At 41.8% G+C, this 21,730-nt stretch overlaps 1 protein-coding gene across 4 annotated transcripts in view; it reads left to right on the top strand.

Moving 5' to 3' along the window:
• Positions 1 to 21,730, top strand: part of CPXM2 (carboxypeptidase X, M14 family member 2) — a 148,719-nt gene that overhangs the window by 68,532 nt on the left and 58,457 nt on the right. For all 4 annotated transcript variants that reach the window (XM_027112864.1, XM_027112863.1, XM_027112862.1 and 1 more), the window contains exons 5-6: positions 16,878 to 16,962; positions 17,945 to 18,095. In XM_027112864.1, the coding sequence (XP_026968665.1) occupies positions 16,878 to 16,962; positions 17,945 to 18,095 (236 nt within the window). The remainder of the gene's footprint in view (positions 1 to 16,877; positions 16,963 to 17,944; positions 18,096 to 21,730) is intronic.

Here is a 21,730-nt window from a genome sequence, read left to right as displayed (position 1 = left end):
GGAACTTTTTTGCTTTTCCTGGAGCTAATAATCACTTCTTTTTAATGGCTTCCTTGGTTTTCAAGGTACTTCTCACTAATTCATTCCGAAGCTATCTGATAGACCTGAAAATCTCCTCTGAATGTGTCCATAATATGAACAATTCACTCTTTCATTTTCTTCCTGGAGAGATCCCTCCCGGAGCCATCTGGCCTCTGCTGGCATCTGAATTTGTAGGTTTTTCAAGCCTATTACATTGCTCTTGTCATGCCTATTGGAATTCTCTTCCTATCTCCCCTGAGTTGTATTCTGTATTTCTTAGATCCCAGGTTTCTCTGTTTTTCTGTTTATTTTCGTGGTACATGCCTGCTGGAAATGGAACTCGGGAGGTAGAATTTTGGATTCCTTGTACGCCTGAAAATGCATTTTTTGTTGACCTCACCCTTGATGGGTAGTTTGGAAATAATTTTCCCTAAGAATTTTTAACAGCTTTATTGAGCTATAATTCCCATAACTTACAATTCACTCATTGAAAGTGTATAATTCATTATGTTTAATATAGTCACAGAGTTGTGGTATCATCACAGCAGTCAATTTATAACATTTCATCATCCCTGAAACAGATGATTATCCCTTATAATTTGGAAACATTTTTCCGTTGCCTCTTTATCTTCAGTTTTACAGTATAAAGATCTGAGTATGTTCATACTTACAAACTTTTGAATTATTTCACCTCAGTGAAGTTTTAGGGTTACTTCTGTAGCCCTCGTGCTAAAAACTGCCCAATGTTGCACCTTGAATGTAGCTGGTACTTGTTGTGACCTTGAAATAAGGGATCATATTTTTCAGTTCTGGGAAATTCTTATTCTTCTTTTTATTCTTATTCTCCCTTCATTGTCTCCTGCCAACTTTTTTGAAGTTATTATTATTTGCATGTTGAATCTCTTGTATTAATTTTTAATACAATGCAAACCACTCTTCACCCTGTTACTTCCTTTTCATCCTTCACATTTCAGCTCAGACACCACCCTCCAGGAACACTTACCCCAACCAGCCCTAGACTAAGTCAGCACCCCCCTCCATTTATAAACTCTCTGTATGTCTCCTCTGAACGATATCGCAGTTGCAGTTTAATAAGTAATTGTACAATTAATTATGCAATTTCTGTCTTCCTCAGTAGACCGTAAGTTCCCTGAGACGAGGGCCGGGTTTACTTTGAGATTCACTCCAACCCAATGCCTGGCACCCTCCCTCTTCCTGGTCTGACACATGCGTGTTGCTCGAGTGAACACGGGTTGCAGCTATGCTAGGCTGAACACGGCGTGAGCTGAGGTTGGCACCATCTATAAAGACAAGTTTTAATAAGCAGAGTCCCAGTGTAACCTCATTCAGGGGTTTTCCAGAACACTAGGGAGAAAACCAGTTTCTGTTCACTGTTCAGCTATTTATTGCATGTGTCCGTCAGACAGCTAAGCCACCTTCTGTGAACTCACTCAGCCACCAGCTTGGCTGGTCATGTATCTGTTTCTGAGTCCTTCTTGTTATTTAGGTGAATAAACAGGAGAATGTTGAGGAAGTGTGTATTAGCCAGCATCCATCCGGTATTTAAAATGTCACGAACCCCTGAAAACCCCCTTTCTCAGTTTCCTTGATAAGAAATTGCCAATAGCATTTATCTCAAAATTGTTTGAACAAATCACATGGAGAATTACTGTCTTGTTTTTGACTTGTTTAGACTGGTGTTTCTCAACCTCTGCACTTTCGGCATTTTGAGCTGGATAACTTAGCTCTGGGAGTTGTCCTGTGCATTTTAGGCTGTTAGTGGCATCCTGGCCTCTATGCATTAGGTGCCCCCCATGGTAGCACCCCACTTAACCCCCATCCCCCGGTCATAATAATCAGGAATGTCTCAGACCTTGTCAAATGTCCCCGGGGGGCAAAATCACCCCCAGTTGAGAACTGTTGCTGTACGTTCAGACTTGGGGGCCTCTTCCCAGTCAAATACAGTTGGTAGCACTGCTCAGGGCCTGTTGGTGTTCCACAGTGCAGTGAGAGTCTACCCACGTGGTTGATGGAGTGCTCAGGAGAGCATATCGGGTCTTGGGCTGGAATTGGAAGTGTTTCTAGAAGTCTCCAGTGGCCAATATGATGACCTGCTTGTTCTTGCCAGCTGGGCTCATGATGGGTAAAAAACAGAGTGTGCCTCTTTCTGGCACATGGCTTCTAACATCGCGTAGAAGGAACCAAATGTTTTGAGAAACACCAGGAAACTTCACCTATGGTAAATGAACCATGACGTTAAACATTGATTTGTCAGATGGGAAGGAATTTCCTCAGTGGCGATTTGGATTCTAGTTCCACTTTGAGAGACTGGTGTGTTGAGATGGGCAGGGTGACTTAGATTTCTGTGGCTGTGGTTTTTGGCTAAGCCCTAAGCTTCCCATTCATTGAATGGAATTAACCAACCATTGTTTTATCCTGTTGGGACTGAGGTGGTAGGACATGTCTGGACCCACAAGCCTAGGGAAGTAGAGGAAGGGGCTGGAGTGAGTTAAGAGTGGAACTAGAGTCTGAGTGGGGTCCTTGTGGTGGGCAGGTGTCCCCCCCATATGATGTCCACATTCTGATCCCAGAACCTATGAATCTCTTACCTTACATGGTGAAAGAGACTTTGCAGATGGGATTAAGTCAAGGACTTTGAAATGGAGAGAGGGTTCTGGACTATTTAGGTTGACCTAATCTAATCATATGGGTTAAAAAGGGAGAACCTTTTCCAGCTGTGGTCAGAGGAGCCATGACAACTGAAGACTGGGTAGAGAGATGCGACACCACTGGCTTCAACGTTGGAGAAAGGGAACCATCATCCAAGGAATGGAGGAGGCTCTAGAGGCTGAAACAGGCGAGGAAACAGATCCTTCCCTAGAGCCTCCAGAAGGGAACCAGCCCTACTGACACCTTGACCTTAGACCAATAAGACTTCTGTTTTACAGGACTGTACAGTAGTAAATTTGTGTTCTTTGAAGCCAGTAAATGTGTGGGAATTTCTTACAGCAGCCATAGGAAACCCATATGGCTCTCAAAGTCTAGAGGTCGAAACAGGAGTCCGGTGAGCATAAAGCCCAAAGCAGGGGTGCTTGGGAGCAGACATTCCAGAGTGAGCACTGATCCCTTGTTTCAGATGGTAACCCTGGTCCTACTAGACGTGTGTGTGCGCGTGCGCGCATGTGAGTACGCATGCTTGTACTGGCCAGAATACAGAGCTTTGCAGGCTGGAGAGACACGGCCTTCTCTGGGCAGAAACCAAAATTCCAGACTACTTAGAAGGCTTTATATCCTATCACTTACAGTCCACCAACCATACATATCTATTCCAATTTGGTGCTTACATATTCCTTGTGTGGTCCTACTATTTTTATCAGGAGGTTTGAAAGAGGATGGTATTATATTTCTAGTACAGCTGCTGTTCTTTTTTTTTTTTTTGCGGTACGCGGGCCTCTCACTGCTGTGGCCTCTCCCGTTGCGGAGCACAGGCTCCGGACGCGCAGGCTCAGCGGCCATGGCTCACGGGCCCAGATGCTCCGCGGCATGTGGGATCTTCCCGGACCGGGGCACAAACCCGCGTCCCCTGCATTGGCAGGCGGACTCTCAACCACTGCGCCACCAGGGAAGCCCAGCTGCTGTTCTTGAGTACCAGAGTCGACGCATATATTATATACATTAGCTCATTTAATCTTCACAAACGGCAGTTGTCAGACGGTACTGATAATGCTGCTGTGCCCTCTGACTGCATTCAGTGTTGCTTGGGAGCAAAGGGAAGGTATCGGGAAGGATTTGGGAGACCAGGCTTCTCTGATTCTTTTGGCTCTTCTCAAATATCCCCATTATCATGGTGGTGATCTCTGTTTTCTAATCCACAAGCTCTCCTCAAGCTGCGGTGGGACATTCGGCTCACGCTGGCTGGCTGGGTACTTGGTTTTCTGGCCCTCAGCAGACTCGGATTGGTTGGTGGGGCCGGTAGGACTTTCTAACAACACCTGCCCTTGACTCGCTGTTCCTTACCTGTTTCCAAGTGAATCAGTCTGGACTGAACATTGTCTCTTCTTAATGTAATGAATACCTTATTGAGGCTGCAAGATGTAGCCAACCCACTCCAATATCTTATCTTTGCTATGTAGTCCTAGCTCCACTGGACCTGTGGACTGGGTCACAAACACACAGCTGGTAACACTTTAACTGGTTTGTTCCTGAAGAACAGTAATCACCAACTTCCCAACCTAGGCTCATGCTGTCTGCCTCGCTCAGACTTAGCAAAAACTTAGCAGTTTTTGAATAGGACTCCCTTGGGTGGAAATTACCCAAGTCTGCTTTGAGGCACACTGGGTGTGTCAGGGAGCCGATGAGCAGGAGTGGAGGTGGAGCTGGGCTCCTCCGCCGGAACCTGGGGTTGTAGCGCTGCCGGGACTGTCTGAGGTCCCCTCGGAGCTCCTTTGTGCTTCCGGCTGACTCTGCTCTGCGTCTGGCCTCTAGACTGGCCTCTGCTTCTCCAGCCACATTATGGGGAATGGGACTGCCATCAGCACTCAAGGTTTACAACTTACAACTGCGAGTGTCACGCGGTCTCAAATACAAAATCCCAGGGAAGGATGTATTGACTTATCTTGGGTCAAGTATCAAGTGTAGGCAAATCAACTGTGGTCACATCATCAAGGTACTGTGATTGGCCTGGCGCCCACCTTTAGGCCATTCAGCCGTGGCCAAGGTGCGGGGTCATGCTGCCTAAAATATCTGCTCCAAAGGTAATCATGTAGAAAGATATAGATGGAAAGATAACTCCTGAAAATATTAGGCTGAACATACAAAACAATGTGTCCAGACAGATATAATTCCCATTTTTGGCACACACCTTCAAATAGTTGAGATTCTCATCTCTACTTGTTGAAAACAACTGTTGTTACATAACACTCATTAGAAAAGTTGATTAAGATCTAGTTTGCATGTTTAGGTTATGTTTTTAATGTTCGATTTTTTTTAAGTTCTGAAAATTGTTTTTGTGACCACACACCAGCTCGTGTTTGTGTTTTGTAGAAATTGAGATTATTTGCAAGGGATTGAGAAGCGCTGATTCTAGGTTTAAGTTGTAAGCATTTTTTTGACTGAGAACAGTTACTAGTCCCCATGTGCAGCTCCGGAGAACTTGTTTCAATACCCCAAAAAGGTTGGTGATTGTTCTGGGGATCCTGAAATCCTGCACCCAGAGCCGAGGGAAAAGAGGAGATGAAAACCAAAGGATGGGAGACTGGAGCATCCAGGATGGAGAAACAGGAATGAAAAGCAATCTGACCCTTTCCTCCTGCCAGCCCAGCTTGCCTCCTGCCAGCCCAGCTCACAGCCACGTCCTTAATGAGAAACTTAACTTGTTTGTCTGAGATAAAGTAAGACCATGTGTGTGGAAGCATTTCGTAAACTGAAGGCCATAGGAATTATTATTAGGACATGTTAGGATAGTTGCTCTTTCAAAGAAAAAATTATCGTGTATTTATAAGAAGTTACCAGGGCAAAGATTTTATGTTTTTTTTCTTAAAGTATGTCTTTAAGGATGAATGTAGCATCTTCACATACGTCCTGTCCCAAGAGATGATTGGGACATTTTCCTGTGCAGAAGGCTATTCCACAATATTCAAATAAATATTTTATCTTTTTCATTGCGTAATGTTTGATGGTTACAAAACCATTGATGTAACATGCACTTAAGGTATTAAGCATTATAATAAAACCAACACTCAGCAACCCACCACACACCTGAAGAGCTGGAACGTTGCCAATACTTTTGAAACTATTTATGTGCTCTTTCCTGATCCCACCTATTTGCTTCCTCCCAAAAGTGAAACCATTCTCCTTATTAGGGGTTTATATATTATTCCCTTGCCTTTTAAAAACAATCTTATCATGTATGTATAACATATGCAAGAAGTTTTCTTTCTTTTTGAGCTTTATCAAAAAGATTTTTCACTTTATGTAGCTTTTTTTTTTTGCGGTACGTGGGCCTCTCACCGTTGTGGCCTCTCCCGTTGCGGAGCACAGGATCCGGACGCTCAGGCTCAGCGGCCATGGCTCACGGGCCCAGCCGCTCTGCGGCACGTGGGATCTTCCCGGACCGGGTCACGAACCCGCATCCCCTGCATCAGCAGGCAGACTCTCAACCACTGTGCCACCAGGGAAGCCCTATGTAGCTTTTTAAACTTGTTTTCAACTCAGCATTATGCTTCAAAGGATTGTTTGTGTGCCCGTAATTGTAGTTCAGTAATTTGTACTGCCATTTAACCTTGGGAATATGCCTTATGGAGATTGAATTGACCCCTTTTCAATTTTTTGTTACTTTATTTTATTATACTTTTTTTTATTATACTTTTAAAAATAATGCTGCTATTAACATTCTTGTATATGTCTCTTGGAGCGCATGTACAAGGGGATCTCCATGGTATGTACTTGGAGCACAATGGCTGAGTTGGAAGGTACATAAATGTTGAGTTTAATGGAATAATGACAAGTTATTTTCCAGAGTGGTTGTCCAAGTAGCTTCTCCTCCAGTAGCTTTAGAGTTCCTGTTACTCCACATCCTCACCAACATTGGGTATTGCCATTCTCCTAAATTTTCAATATAAAGAGTGTGTTTTCAGTATAAAGCAGTATCTTTCACTGTAGTCCTAACTTGCATTTCCCTAATCACTAATAAGGTTGAACTTCCTTTCCCATGTTTACTTGCCATTTTTGTTACCTTCTGTAAAATACCTGTCATGTTTCTCCATGTTTATATTGTGTTTTTCTCCTTTGTCTCATTGATTTATAGAATTTAAAAAATATATTCTGAATAGTAATCCTTTTGTTAGTGAAATGTGCTCAGAATATATTCTCTCAGCTTAAGGTTTCTCCTACTGGTTTCTTTATGGTGTCTTTTGAAAAGCACAAGTTTTTATTTTTAGTGTAGTTCAATTTATTTGTCTTTTATGATTAGAATGATTGTGTCATATATAAAATCTTTTCATACCCCATGGTTACAAACTAATTCTCCCATATGTTCATTAATTTTTTTTAAGTTTCAAGTTTTACTTCTCACATTGAAGTAGTTAATCCATTTGGTTATGATTTTTGTAAAAGGTGTGAAATATAGGGTCCAATTTCAACTTCTTTTTATATTAATATCCAGTTGCCTTTGGACATACATTGTAATAGCTTATTTAGTTCCCATTGATATGTAAGACATCTCTATCAAGTTTATATACGTACATGAGTCTGTTTCTGGGCCTCAATTTTGTTCCATTTACATTTGTCTATTCATCCATCAATATCACAGTGTCTTAATTACTGAGGCTATAAATAAGTCCTAATATCTTGATAGGACAACTCCCCCCTGCCCCCTGTTCCTTCTTCTTATAAAGTGTCTTATTATTTTCTTCCCTATAAATTTTAGTATCAGTTTGTCAAGTTTCTTTACTATGCTATTGGGATTTCTATTGAGAATTGACATTTTTCTATCTATGAACATAGTATACAGATCTCCACTTATTTATATCTTTTGAAATGTCTTTCAATAAAGTTTTCTCCATAAATGTCCTGCACATCTTTTGCTCATTTTATTTCTAAGTATCTTATTTTTGGCTGCTTATGTATAGAACTGTGATTAATTTTTGTATAGTAGCCTATGTCCAGTCATCTTGCTGAACTCTCTTATCAGGTCTAATAATTTTTCTAGTTTCTTTTCAGTTTTCTTTGTAGTCAGTTAAATTCTTCGGGATCTAAATTTGTTGCTTTTTGTTTCTGCTGCTTCTTTCCCATAGAGAATGTTTTCTTGTGTGTTTACTGATTTTTTAAAAATTGTGAGCACCTACGTGATTGAACTTAGTGAAACCTCTGAGAACCTAAATTGAAGGCTTTCTTTAGAGGGGATTCATGTGTGCTTCTTTTGGGAGCTGGATGGATACTGCTGTTCTGAAGTCATTTTAGCCCCCTTTGAGGGTCCAAGAAAAAGTCCCTGAATCAGTTTCCCTACCTTTTGTTGTCCCCAGGCTTAGTGTTTTGATCCCAGCACTGTTATGTGCATTTTTCCCTAGGGCGACTCTGCCCTTTTTCTTTCCTCACTGTTCATGTTTTTTTTCAGTTCACAGATCTTTTTTTTTTCCTTGGAGATGTCCTTTACTTGTTTGCAAGCCCACTGGTGTCTTAAAACATTCATTTGTTTTAACGTAACCAGGATCTCGTTGTACTGAAGCAGAAGGCTCTGTAAGCATTTAGTCTACCATTTTGTCGATGGGGGACATTCTTGGTTTTTATTTTAACCAAATTAACATTAGGTAGTAAAATATCTTAATGTGTCCCGGTTTTTTGCCTTGTAGCCCACCTCCTCTGTTTTCCTGATCTGAAGGAAGGCTGCATTGGTGGGAAGCGTAATCTCATACCAGGATAGAATTTTGGGGGAGGGGGGATTGTTTTTTATTTTTGTTTCTGTTTTACGTGAGGGAGGTGGCTGGAGCCCAGGGAGAGTCAGCAGAGCCTCTCGGCCTTTCTGCAGTCAGGAAGTCTTTGACACAAGCACATCTTTACTTGGGCTGCATTGCAGTTGAGTTGAAATCTCCAGTCACAGAGAATTAAATGTCAAGGTGGTTTTGTGATGTGGAAAATATCTCTGAGGGAACTGGAAACAAGCCACAAAGGGCTGTGAATGTCAAGCCTTCTCCAAGGATTAGGAGACAGGAAGCATGGGCATTATAGCTCCAGTTTTTGAAGCTGGTTCTCTAATAACAATAGATGTGTCAGTCACAAAAGAATAAAATATGCAGCTTTTATGTTAGATAAGGAGTGTGTTGCATTCATTAACCTGCCCCCAAGCTCCTTCATTCCCCTTGGCCGCACACCCTTTCTCTGCCCTCTCACAACTTCACAGCACTTAATCATATTCTCTTGAAATTTCTAGTTTACTTCCCCATTTCCCTCATTAACCTGTAAAAATCTTGAGTAAATAGATCATGTCTAATTTATCTTTGTAGTCTCAGAGGCTGGCATGGTATTTGCAATGTAATGGCTGCAGGGTTAGGAGCAGGACTTCACACATTCCATGTTGCCTTCATCTTTTCAGGCAGGTAGAACTTTCAGACAGTTCAGTCCTACCCCAGCACTACTGATTGGCAAATATCTCTTCTATCACCCTGGATTACCAACCTTCTTAAATTTAAATAAAAAGGAATTAATTCTTTATTTCTTTGTAGCTGTGACAGATTTTTATTATTACTGGGGCACAAAGGGTTAAGCCCGAATATCAGTCGCTCTCTGGAAGTGTCTGAAGAGAGCATGAAAATTATGTTTATAGTTCAACTGGTAATCCTAGATGTTGGTATAGAATTTGACAGTATATTAATTATGATATATTATTCTTATTAAGAGCTCAGATTTATGGAGCAATTATTATGTTCCAGGTGCTATGCTCAGACTCTACATGCATTACCTCATTCACTCCCTAATCACTGTGCAAAGACATAGAGTTGTTACCTTACAGTTGTCTTACAGCTGGAGCCCAGAGGTCACATGATTCTCATGCTGGTAAGTGGAAGAACTAGGAGTTTAGTTTGGGCTTCTTGACCTCAAAGCCTGAGGTTGTAACCAATATACTATAACATCTCTCAACTTATAAATTAACATATAACCTCCTTGTAGGTATCATTATTTCCAGAAAGGTTACACAGCTTGTCAAGTACATGTAGTTAGTAAACAGCAATGCTGGATTTGAGCTAAAGTGGTTAGCACTCATTTCTCTACTCATACTCTTATTGTACATTTATTTACTAAATGTCACAACAATAGTTTCAAAATGTCTGTCTGTGTGTAAATAAAACAATGCCTCAGGAGCTAATAAAATCTAACTTTTGAAGTACTGAAAGAAAATAATTGTCAGCCTAGAATTCCCAGAAAAAATATGATTCAAAAATGAAGGTGAAATGAAGCCTATTCAGACAGTAAAAACTGAAAAAAGTTATTGCTAACATATCTGCTTTGAAAGAAATAACAAAGGGAGTTCTTCAAGCAGAAAGAAAATGATCTCAGATGGAAATATGAAAATGCAAAAATAAATGAAAAATATCAGAAAGGTTAAATAAGTAGGTTTATAATTATCAACCATACAAAACAATAGTAGTAATGTCTTAGAAAATTTATTTATAGAATTAAAAATAAATTCAAAAATCATGTAAAAGATAGAGGGATAAATGGACTTAAATTATTGTACTGGTTCTAGTATTATCATGGAAGTGGTAGAAATTAAAATTTGAATAAGACTAGTAGTTCAAGGGTACATTGGTAATCTTTAGGGTAATTATGAAGAAAATAGTGTGAATGTATAACTAGTAAGTTAATAAAGAGAAAATAGAATAATAAGAATATTTGATCATAAAATAAAAATTCAAAAAGTAGAAAAAAGGAACATGAAATAGGTGGGTCAAATAGAAAACAAATAGTAAGATGGTAAATATAAATCCAAATATAGTACTAATTACATTACATTTAAATGAACTATATTATCCAATAGAAGAATAATATTATCATACTGCACCTAAGAAAAAATACAGAAAAATGAACTATATGCTATTTACAAGAGACACAGTTTAAATTTAAGCAGTCAGAAGTTAAAAGTAAAAGGATGGGAGGAAATATATCATATAAATCTTAACCAAAACAAAGCAAGTTTAGCTATCCTACTATCAGACAAAACTGACTTTAAGGCAAGAGGCATTGACAGAAATAAAAAGGGATATTTCATAATCATAAAAGAGTCAGTCTACCAACAATATATCACGGTCAAATTCGTATGTACTCAACAACATAGCTTCATAATATATATAGAAAACAGTGCGAGAACTAGGAGAAACAGACAAATTCATAGGCAGATTGGCACTCTTTTTACATCTTTCTATAACTGATAGAATAAGCAGATGAAAAATCATTATGGATGCAGAAGATCTGAACAACACAGTTGATACATTTGTTCAAAATTATATGTGTGGAACATTGCATACAACAATCACAGAATTGCAATTAGTTTAAATGCACATGGAACGTTAGAGTTGACTATATGCTGAGTCATAAAGGAAACCTCAACAAATGCCAAAGTATTGACATGATTTAAAGTATGTTCTCTGTCCACAATGGAATTAAAGTAGAAATCAGTAATAAATGGATAACTGGAAAATCCCTAGTAACTGGAAATTTAAAATTATACTCCTAAATAGTTCATGATCAAAGAAGAAATCACGACTGGAATTCATATTTTGAACTGAATGATAATGAAGGTATGACATATCAAAATTATAGCATGTGGCTAAAGCAGTGCTGAAAGGGACTTTCTAACCTTAAATGCATATATTAGAAATGCAGAAAGACTGAATATCAGTGATCTCAATAAATTGTACAAAAAGAACAGCAAATCAGACCTAAAGAATTACCAAGAAAAAGATAATGAAGATAAGAGTAGAAATTAATAAAATATTACTTTGAGCCTTAGGAAGTTGCTGATATTCAATCATTTTGATCTATAAAAACGGTAGTTTCATATGGTTCTTAATAGGAAACAAATAATAGAGAGAGTAAACAAGGCCAAAAGTTGATTCTTTGAAAAGATTAATAAAATGGATAAACTCATGGCAGACCAGGGAAAGAGGAAAAAAATCAACTACCAATGCCAAAATTGGAAAAGGGAGCATTGTTAAAAATCTTATAGACACGAAAAAGACAATAAAATGATACTAAGAACGTGTTTGTGCCAATAATATTGAAAATAGCTGAAACGCAATAGTTCTTCAAAAGACACAAGTTACTAAAACTGACAGAAGAAGAAATAGAATATCAGAGTGGTCCAATATCTACTAAAAATGTCAATTCATTATTAAATATTGTCCCACAAAGAAAACTGCCAATTTCAGAATGTTTGAGTTCTTCCAAACATTTGAGAAAGGTATAGCACTTTAAAAAAATCCAGAAAATGGAAAAAGGGAAGCATTTCCCACCTATGAGTTTGACATAAATTTGATATCAAAATCTGATTAGGACATTACAAAAAGCAAATTTATGAAAAAATTTCTTTCTTGAGCATAGATACAAAAAATCCTAAGCAACGTATTGCCAAATTGAATCCAGCAATATGTGGATCCAGCAATCCATCACCACCAAGTGGGATTTATTCCAGGAATGTAAGTGTGGTTTAGCCACAGTTGTAACCAATTGCTATAATTCACCACATAAACAGAACTAAAGAGAGAAATAATATGATCACTCTGATAGATGCATAAAAGGCATTTGAGAAAATTCTATAGCCATTTGTGTTTAAAAGAAAAAAGATCCCTTTAAGCTAGCAATAAAGAGGAACTTTCTTAATCTGAAGAAACATATCTACCAAAAGCCCATGGTGGAGTATAGCCAAGCTCCTTGCAGTGAGGGGCACTGGGGCTCACACTGCAGACTCTGCTTGGAGCTCCTGCTATGACTCCAAAGCTTGTATGTACTGACTCATTTTGAGAACTAGAAGTTTTTTATAATGTGGAAAAAAGAAATAGTCCAAACAGCAGGAATTACAAATTCTCCTGTTATAACATTAGAAAGTATTTTGATAGAAGCTGAAAGACTCTATTCAGTATTTTCTGAACATAACATGATATGGAGATGCAGCAACCATCTTACAACCCATCTTACAACCCTTGGAGACAATGAGTATGAAAAATGAATGTCCACTGATGTTGACTCTGGTACAATCAACCAGCTGCATAAGTGCTAGCAGCTGCAAACATCCAGATTCTCTTGTTATGTGAGAAAGAATGAACTCATACTTGGTTACAATAAAAACAAACTAACACATAAACAAAGGAAAAAAACCCCTACTGGAAACGTAGTGAAATACTCAATGGTGAAATACTTAAACCTTTCCTTCAATCTCAGGAATGAGACAAAGATGTCTATTATTAGCATTTCTTTCAGCATTGAACTGGAGATCCTAGTCAGTATAATAAATAAAGCAAGAAAAAAAAAATAAAGCCCTAACAATTGGAAATAAACAGAACTATCATTGTTCTCATATGACATATCATGTCCTTAACAACATCCAAAGGAATCCCAAACTCTTAGAATTATTAATGAATTAGCAAAGTGGTTGGATACACAGTCAACATACAAAAAGCATTTATATTTCTACATACCAGCAACAAAAAAGGAGAAAATAAAACTTAAAATATTATTTATAAAATAATCAACATCAACTATCTAGGAATAGATCTAACAAAAGATAAGTACAATAACACCTAAATAAATAGAGGGGTATACCATGTTTATGGATTGGAAGATTTAATATTGGAAATGTTAATTCCTTTAAAACTGACCTATAGATTCAATGCCATCTCAATTAAAATCCAAAAGGCTTTGTTTTGGAAATTGACAAGCAGAATCTAAAATTTATATAGGAATGCAAAGGGCCAAGAACAGTCAAGGAAATTGTGAAAAGCAAAAACAAAATGGGAAAATGTACACTACCAGATACAAAGACCTATTATAAAGCTACAGAAATCAAGACAGAGTGGGTTTAGCATAAGATAAGGAACAATGGAACAGAATATAGCATCCCCAAACATACCCACACATGTACAGTCACGTGATTTACAGCAATGGTGCCGTTGATGTGCAATAGGAAAGTAATCATATAAATGGTTATGGGTCAATTGAAAGCCCATATGGAAAACAATGTATCTTGACCCTTACCTCACACCGGTACCAGTCCGTGGCCTGTTAGGAACCGAGCGGCACAGCAGGAGGTGAGCAGCAGGCGAGCAAGCGGAGCTTCATCTGTATTTACAGCCGCTCCCCATCGCTCACATTACCGCCTGAGCTCCGCCTCCTGTCAGATCAGCGGCGGCATTAGATTCTCAGGAACGCGAACCCTGCTGTGAACTGCGCATGCGAGGGATCTAGGTTGCGCGCTCCTTATGAGAATCTAACGCCTGATGATCTGAGGTGGAGCTGAGGCGGTGATGCTAGCGCTGGGGAGCGGCTGCAAATACAGATCATCATTAGCTGAGAGGTTTGACTGCACGGAGACCATAACAAATCAATTGTTTGCAGACTCATACCAAAACCCTATCAGTGAGTGGCTAGTGAAAACAAGCTCAGGGCTCCCACTGATTCTGCATTATGGTGAGTTGTATAATTATTTCATTATATATTACAAGGTAATAATAATAGAAATAAAGTACACAATAAATGTAATGTGCTTGAATCATCCCAAAACCATCCCCCTCCCCGGTCCGTGGAAAAATTGTCTCCCACGAAACCAGTCCCTGGTGCCAAAAAGGTTGGGGACCGCTGGTTTAGAGGCAGACAGAGAACAGGAGAAGAGGAGTCCAGACAAATGGAACAGTATGTGCAAAGCTCCTGAAGCAAGAGAGAGTATAATCAGTATCAGGAATTGAAAGAAAGAGCATGGAAAACAGGAGGTAAGCAAGGGTCTTATAGAACATGATGAGGAATTTGGTCTTAATACTAACATAGCTGATACTTTAAGCAGGAGGTGACATATTAGTATTTCATTAGAAAAGTAAACCTCTGACTGCATGATAGATTGGAGGGCAGTTTAAATTTCAGAAGACCAGTGGGAGGTAACTGCAATAGTCCTGGCCAGAGAGAATGGGCTGGGTGGTGGGAGTGAAGATGGAGGGAGTGGAGAGATTCTAGAAGGATGTGGAAGGTACAATTGACAGAACTTGGTGATGGTTTCACCGTAGGGGAGAGAGGGAAAGGGGGGCCAAGGAGGACTCTGGGATTTTGTTGCCCTGGGTGGATGGCAGTACTTTTTCTGAGGCAGGGGGTCCCAGGTTGGGGTACAGAGTGGACGAAATAAATCAGTTGGTTTGGGCGGGTTCAATTAGAGACATCGCTGAGACAGTAAGTGGAGAGGTCAGCTAGGCAGAAGGATGTGATGTAGGTCTGCAGTTCAGAAGAGAGGGCTGAACCACATCATTAATTACCCTTCAAACATAAGTGTTGGATTTGTCCATATTTGTTTTTTTTTGAGAAATTATTACTTGGTGGTTTGCATTTCCTTTTTTCTCTCTCCCCTTTTCTTTGGAGGACTTGTTTGAATTTTTCTTTCCACCCCTCTCTTATTGTTTGTGTGCTTCTTTTGACTGAGAGGCTTCCTAAATTCATCACTTCCACCCACGCGTGGGTGAGGGATACACCCCTCACCTCTGCCACCCCTCACCTCTGCTGACTGCCTCGCTGGGTCACTGTGGGGCATGATCAGCAGAAAAACAGATGGCAAAGGAACTGCAGATGCAAGTCATTTGGAAATGATTTGAATGTTGGAAACAGTTTGCTGTTTGGAGTGAGGATCATTTTCCGGTGCAAAGGGCCTGAGCTGTTGCTGAGGGGCCTTTTGAAAGGCGTGCTTAGCACATCTTAATCTGCAGGCGTGGGCTCAAGTCCGTAACCTCCTGCGGAGGAGCACGTTGTTTGATAGATCCTGGCTCCCAGCAGGTAGTCACAGAAAGCTGGTGGACAGGTGAGAGAAGGGAGAAAGTTCAGAAGAGGGTTGGCTTCCAAGCACATATAAAAGCACCTAAGAATAATTTTTGAACGAGTCAGGCAATTCAGAATGAATAGAGCCAGCAGCTCTTTCTAAACAAACTTTACTAGACAGTATTGATTTGGACTAGAAACTGAGAACCTTCTTGGGATCTGTCTGGATCCTGAGTCCAAGGAGATTTCACAGTAGGAAAACAAGGATTCCAAATGCTTCAGCTGGTGGAATGTTCTAAAAGATTAGTACATTGGTGCTTAGTTCCAATATTTAAGAAATTTGAAAGGAAGACGCTCAGGAAGACTTGTCTATGTTGCTTAACAATTAATGTTATAAAAAACTGAGGCAGGGGCTTCCCTGGTGGCGCAGTGGTTGAGAGTCCGCCTGCCAATGCGGGGGACGTGGGTTCGTGCCCCGGTCCGGGAGGATCCCGCATGCCGCGGAGCCATGGCCGCTGAGCCTGCGCGTCCGGAGCCTGTGATCCGCAACGGGAGAGGCCACAACAGTGAGAGGCCCGCGTACCGCAAAAAAAAAAAAAAAAAAAAGAAAACTGAGGCAGAGCTGAAAAATGTGTTTTCCGCAGGAAAGTCATTTTTTTTTGCTTATCAAATTGACCTCCACTCTGGGAAGTCAAATTTTGGCTCTTTTCCCCTCAGTAATTTCTGTGCAGTAGGATGTGATGAAAGGGGTCTGGCCTGGGGCCCAGATATCACTGGATTATTGCTGGCTGTGGAGTGGGGTGGGAGAGTTGTCTGCACGGCTGTGACAGCCCAGGAGAAACCTCGTGTGTCTTAGAGACTCAGGCTGCTGTTTCTGTGGTTGGTGGGATCTAGTTTGTTATGTTCCCAAACAGTTTTCCAAATGAAATTTCTAGGCCAACTTGCCGCTTTTACTGAGATTTCTTTCCCACGTGGAACTCTACTACTGTGTGTGACGTAAATGTTCAGCATAAACAAATACGTAAGTTATTTGTGTACGTTTATGTGCGTGACCAACATTTAGTTCTTACTGGGGGCCAGGTATTGTCCTAAGTGTTTACAGGGTATGAAACCATTTAATGCTTACATTAATATTTTAAGCTTGGTGCTCTTATAATTCCCACTTCGTGGATGAATAAACTGTAGCCTAGATGGGTCTGTTACCTGTCCAAGGCCACAAGGAGGGTGAGCAGTGGGGGCCAGGGTGTGACCCAGTGCTGTCCACCTCTGGGACCTGCTTTCTCTATTGCTGCACCTCTGCGTGGAAGAGGGAAACATTTTGAAGTGTGTAGTCCCAATGGTGTTTTGTTTTTTCTTAGGAGTGACTGGGTAACCTCCTATAAGGTCATGGTGAGCAATGACAGCCATACGTGGGTCACTGTTAAGAATGGATCTGGAGACATGGTGAGTCTCTTTTCCCTCCGACCACGCCCTTGGTGTCTGGCTGTGCAGGGCTTAGCAGAGGCAGTGGACATCCGACCAGTGTTTGCACCTGGATGTTGCCTGGTTCTGTGTCAACCCAGACCAGCCATCCAGTCTGATGGATAATGACCCCCTTTCCGTACCCTGAAGCTCGGAACCAAGTGGCCCACATTTAGGGCTCCAATTCAGAGCTGCTGGAATTCGGTCTCTTCCACAAGTCACAACTCAGCCCTGGAAGGTCAGCGGCCCATGGGGAATATTGGGACCTGCACAGCTAGTCATTTATAGTAGTTCCTGAACTTTCTTTAACGACCCTGGTCTTTCAGCTCCACGCTTCCCTCCGGGTTAGCCAGTTCCGATCCTATCACCCTCTTCCTCGGGTTCTCAAGTGCAAGTTCCAAACATGGTATCCAGTGCCTTCCAAGATCTGACTGCAGCCTCCATTTCAACCTTCTTTATCATACTGACCACGTCCCGCCCACCCCCCCACCCCTGCACACGCTCCTCTGTGTTCCAGTAACAGGGAGATGGTTGCTCTTCTCCTGAATCCCATCTCTGGGCTTCTCCAGCCATTGCTTCCTTTGCTTTACAATCCCTCCCATCCCCACACATCTAAAGACTTTTCCTTCAAGGCCAGTTCAAATGACACCTCATCCCTGAAGCTTTGCCTGGTCCTTTCCTTCTTCTGACATCCCAGAGCTTTGTGGATGTCTCTTTGCCATGGCACTAATAGATTTCACCTACGACATCTAAATATAATGCCCCTCCTCCTCCCTGCCCCCCCACTAGACTGGGGCTTCCTGAGGGCAGGGTCCAGGCCTGATCCATTTCTCCTTCCCCCTCAATGCCCAGCTCATGTTAGGTGTTGCTCGAGATCTCGTGGAATGAGTGAATTACTGACTCTTTCATGCCCCGATACTCAAGCTCTAAAAGTTTCTCTTTTTTTCCCCTTGTGCATAAGTAGATATTTGAAGGAAACAGTGAAAAGGAGATTCCTGTCCTCAACGAGCTGCCCGTCCCCATGGTGGCGCGCTACATCCGCATAAACCCACGGTCCTGGTTCGATAACGGGAGCATCTGCATGAGGATGGAGATCCTCGGCTGCCCGTTGCCAGGTGAGTCTGCCCGTGCTTCCTGCAGGGCAGGAGTGCTGACGGAGCACAGGTGCTTAGCCAGCAAGGTGAATAAAAATAAGCCACACAGTCTTTTTCTCATGTAAAAAAATACCACATCTGTTGCAGAATATTTAGAAAACATAGGTAAACAAAAAGACAATAAACACAAATCTCCCATAACCCCACTCAGAAACACCATGAACATTTGGTGTATTAAAGTAACACGTCAGCTGTGGTTTTGCCTACTGGGATTTTAAGATGATATATGTTGCAAGGTTGAAAATTCACTCAAAGCTACTACTAAGAAGCAGGCAAAAAAAAAAAATTAGATAACATTGTTTTTGGTAACACGTTTAATTGCCCTTGACTGCTCCTGCTACACTGGGTAGAGGAGGTGGTAGGAGTTAATTTTAAACTTGACCATGTCCATAGTCTCTCCGTAAAAGTGACTTCGCTTGGATGCCTGTGTCTTTGGGAAAATGCTTGCTCCTTTTGGCTGTGCTCCCCTTGCCCTGTCTTCACATCATGGTATCTGGGTGCGACCGCAGAGTGGCAGGAAGATGGGGGCTTGAGTTCGCACGTGGACCCTTGCTGGTGTCTGCTCTGGACAGGCCGATCTTGTTTGGCTTTGCTGCTCTGTCGGCCTTTCAGAACTTATGAGTTCATGTGCGTACGGAGCCTTATGTGGCAGCCCCTTCATCCTGTCCAGACATCTCCAGGGAAGGAAGCTGGCCTCCAGAACATTCCTAAGGCCCTTCACTAGGGCCTCTAGGAATTTCCACTTTCCTGTCCACCCACAGTCAGGCCGTAGGGAACGAGGAGCACAGCTTCGGGTTCTCTCTCCTATACTTTCTCCCCCAGGAAAGCCTCAGCTTTCTTGTCTAGTGAGAGTCAGGCCTTGCTACCTCTGGATTCCCCCTGCCAGGGGAAGGGCACCACCAGCTCTGATGTCTCAGGTGCCGCTATATCCGTCACGCTATTTCTATAGCCATCCCACCCCCCACACCGTGAACTTACAGTTACTGAGTTTTCGAAGCATATTTCATGTCGTTTATTGCTTTTCCCTCAATCCCGTAATATCCATGATCTTGCTTTGCCAAGTATGAATTTGTAGAACATACGCTCTGTATTGGTGAGAAAGATGGGTCTACCTACCTACCTACTTACCCTCACACCAGACGGATTCTTTGTTATATATTTGTGCTTACTAGACGGCAAACTTTTTTCATGTCATTTAAACTATTAGAGACCATCTGTCTTGTGGATGCTTTTATTCTAGTCTGCGGACAATATCTCATGTTTTCAAACTGCCTCTTATAGTTAGAAGTTCAGTTGTGTCCAGTGTTTTGATTCTCTACAGAATCCCGCAGTGCGTATCTTTGTTTCTGTGTCATTGTGCGCGTCCAAAATTATAGTGTAAATTATGGGATTATTGCTCCAATTAGGTTACGGTGGCTGGGATTGCTGGTGGAAAGGAAGTATGTGTTTCCAAGGACGATCCAGATTTGGGATCCGGGCCTCCTTTTGTGGCTGGCTCAGCCTGGGGTGACAGTCGCCTGCTGCCGCCCAGGGCCTGCTGGGCATTCCTGAGTTCACTGCGTCTGCAGGCAGAGATGTAGGGGTCTGTGAGGTCTGTGAGGCCTTCTGTGAGGCCTTCTTCGTGCCAGGTCATTCAGCACAGCCTTGGTCTGCTTGCTTTAAAAAGCAGGGTCACGGTTTCTCTCTGAGGGCGGGAATTCATCTGTTGTTGGTAACGGGCAAAGGGCAGCCTGTGAGAGTCTCATGAAATAAATACTTTCCTGTTAAGTTATTCTTGGTGTGTGTATGTTTGAAGATAGGTCCTGGGGGCAATTTAAACACAAAGACAGAATTACCATGTGAAATCTGGATGGGTTTCAAGTATGGACTTGGAATGGTTCTATTTTCCAACCCTGAATACTTAGGGCCATTTTTCTTCTAGAAGTTACTTAGCAGTCTGCCCAGAGGGGAGCTGGCCTTTGTGCATGCCGCCCAGCGGTGGTCACATCTGAGGGCCTGGGGTGGCACAGGGGCCCCATGTCCACGTGGGTAATTGAACCTTGCTCAGTTGCCTTGTTGTCGACGCAATTCCTTTATGCAAGTTAACGAGGCCAAAGGCAGGGGTGACCCAAGCAACTCAGCCGCTCAAACCCAAGGTGACTTTGTGCTCTACATGCAAACGCCCAGAGTCTATCTTCCTGGAACTCTTGTTTATGAAAACATTTACCTTTGCTTCTGCTTCTTCTCTGTTCTGTCTTCCCTGTCTTCCTGTGGACTCTCAGGTGAGAGCAGAGGAAGGGGAAGATTCTTTTTAAGTCTTCATGAATAATGTGTCCAGAAATTTTTGAACTAGAAAATGAATTACACTATACCATGGTCTATTAATAGGACTTTTAAAGCTCGAATAGAAAAGGGGGAGTGTTGTTTAATGGTTATAATTTCAGTTTTGTAAGATGAGAATGTTTTAGAGATCTGTTTCTGCAACAGTGTGGATATATGTAACACTACTCAACAGTACTCTTGAAAATGGTTAAAATGGTAAATTTTATGTTATGTGTGTTTTACCATGATTTAAAAAAATTTTTTAATTCAAACAAATCTTTTAAATGTTGTTCATTTTTTTAAAAAGTGAAAGGAAGTCCTCTTCCCCAAATTTGAATGGACTTGTTCATTTTGGACTAAGGATCTATGCATATCAGAAACTCTGGGGAGAGCTTCGTAAGATAAATTTTTAATAATGAAGAATTCAGGTGAAGACACACGCCAGCTGATTTGCAGATCACAGCCTTGGTGGTTTTCAGGTATTTTGCTGTTGCAAACAACACTGCAATGTGCTCTGCCTCTTTCAAAAAGGAGCTCCATTGTTCTGCACACGATTTCCCCACAGGGTGACAGGACTGTGCCCAGGGTCCTGGGAAATAACCCTGCAGGGCAGGCGGTGGCAATGCTTGAGCCCCTGGTGCCGGTCTGCAGCTTCTATTATGAATGTGAGACTCTGACCTCTTTGGGGCAAGTCTTCACTCCTCCCACCTCGTCTTCCTGGCCACCAGGTCTGAGCAACTGTCCTCTCTCTGCACAGTGCCAAGCGGTCCAGGGTCTTGAATTTGACCCAGAGGAGCTTGTGGTGAGCTGTACAAAGATCTGTGGAAAGGAGCTTGTGTCCCTCAAGCATGGAGGAGCTGCTAAAGGGCATTGCCCCTGAATCATCCCTTTGGGCAGGCCAGGACCCGTTGAGATGCTGTGTCTCCTTTCTCTGACTACACATACCCTCCATTCATAAGCCACTGAGAAAATGTTTTAATTGTAAGACCACCTACAGTCTCGCTGAACTGTAATAATGTTTCAGCCTGCCCCACCCCCTCTCAACAATTTGTATAAATTGGGGGAAGGATGGGTTCTATTGGATCAGCATAACTGCAAGGACCTTTTAAATCTATTTGCTTTACTACCTTCCACTTTTCTTCACCAAGTCAGGCCACACTCCCCCCAAAATTCATGTCCCCGTGGAACCTCAGAATGTAACCTTTTTTTGGAAAGAGGCACTTTGCAGATGTGAGTAGTTAACGATGACATCATACTGGGTTAGGGTGGGCCTTAAATCCAATGACTGGTGTCCT

The sequence above is a fragment of the Aethalodelphis obliquidens genome, unplaced genomic scaffold, assembly GCF_003676395.1.
Source record: "Aethalodelphis obliquidens isolate GAN/ISIS:26980383/991018 unplaced genomic scaffold, ASM367639v1 scaffold11, whole genome shotgun sequence".
In the NCBI taxonomy this organism is placed as follows: Eukaryota; Metazoa; Chordata; class Mammalia; order Artiodactyla; family Delphinidae; genus Aethalodelphis; species Aethalodelphis obliquidens.
The sequence above is the reverse complement of the archived record's forward strand: the minus strand, read 5'-3'. Positions and strand labels throughout refer to the sequence as shown.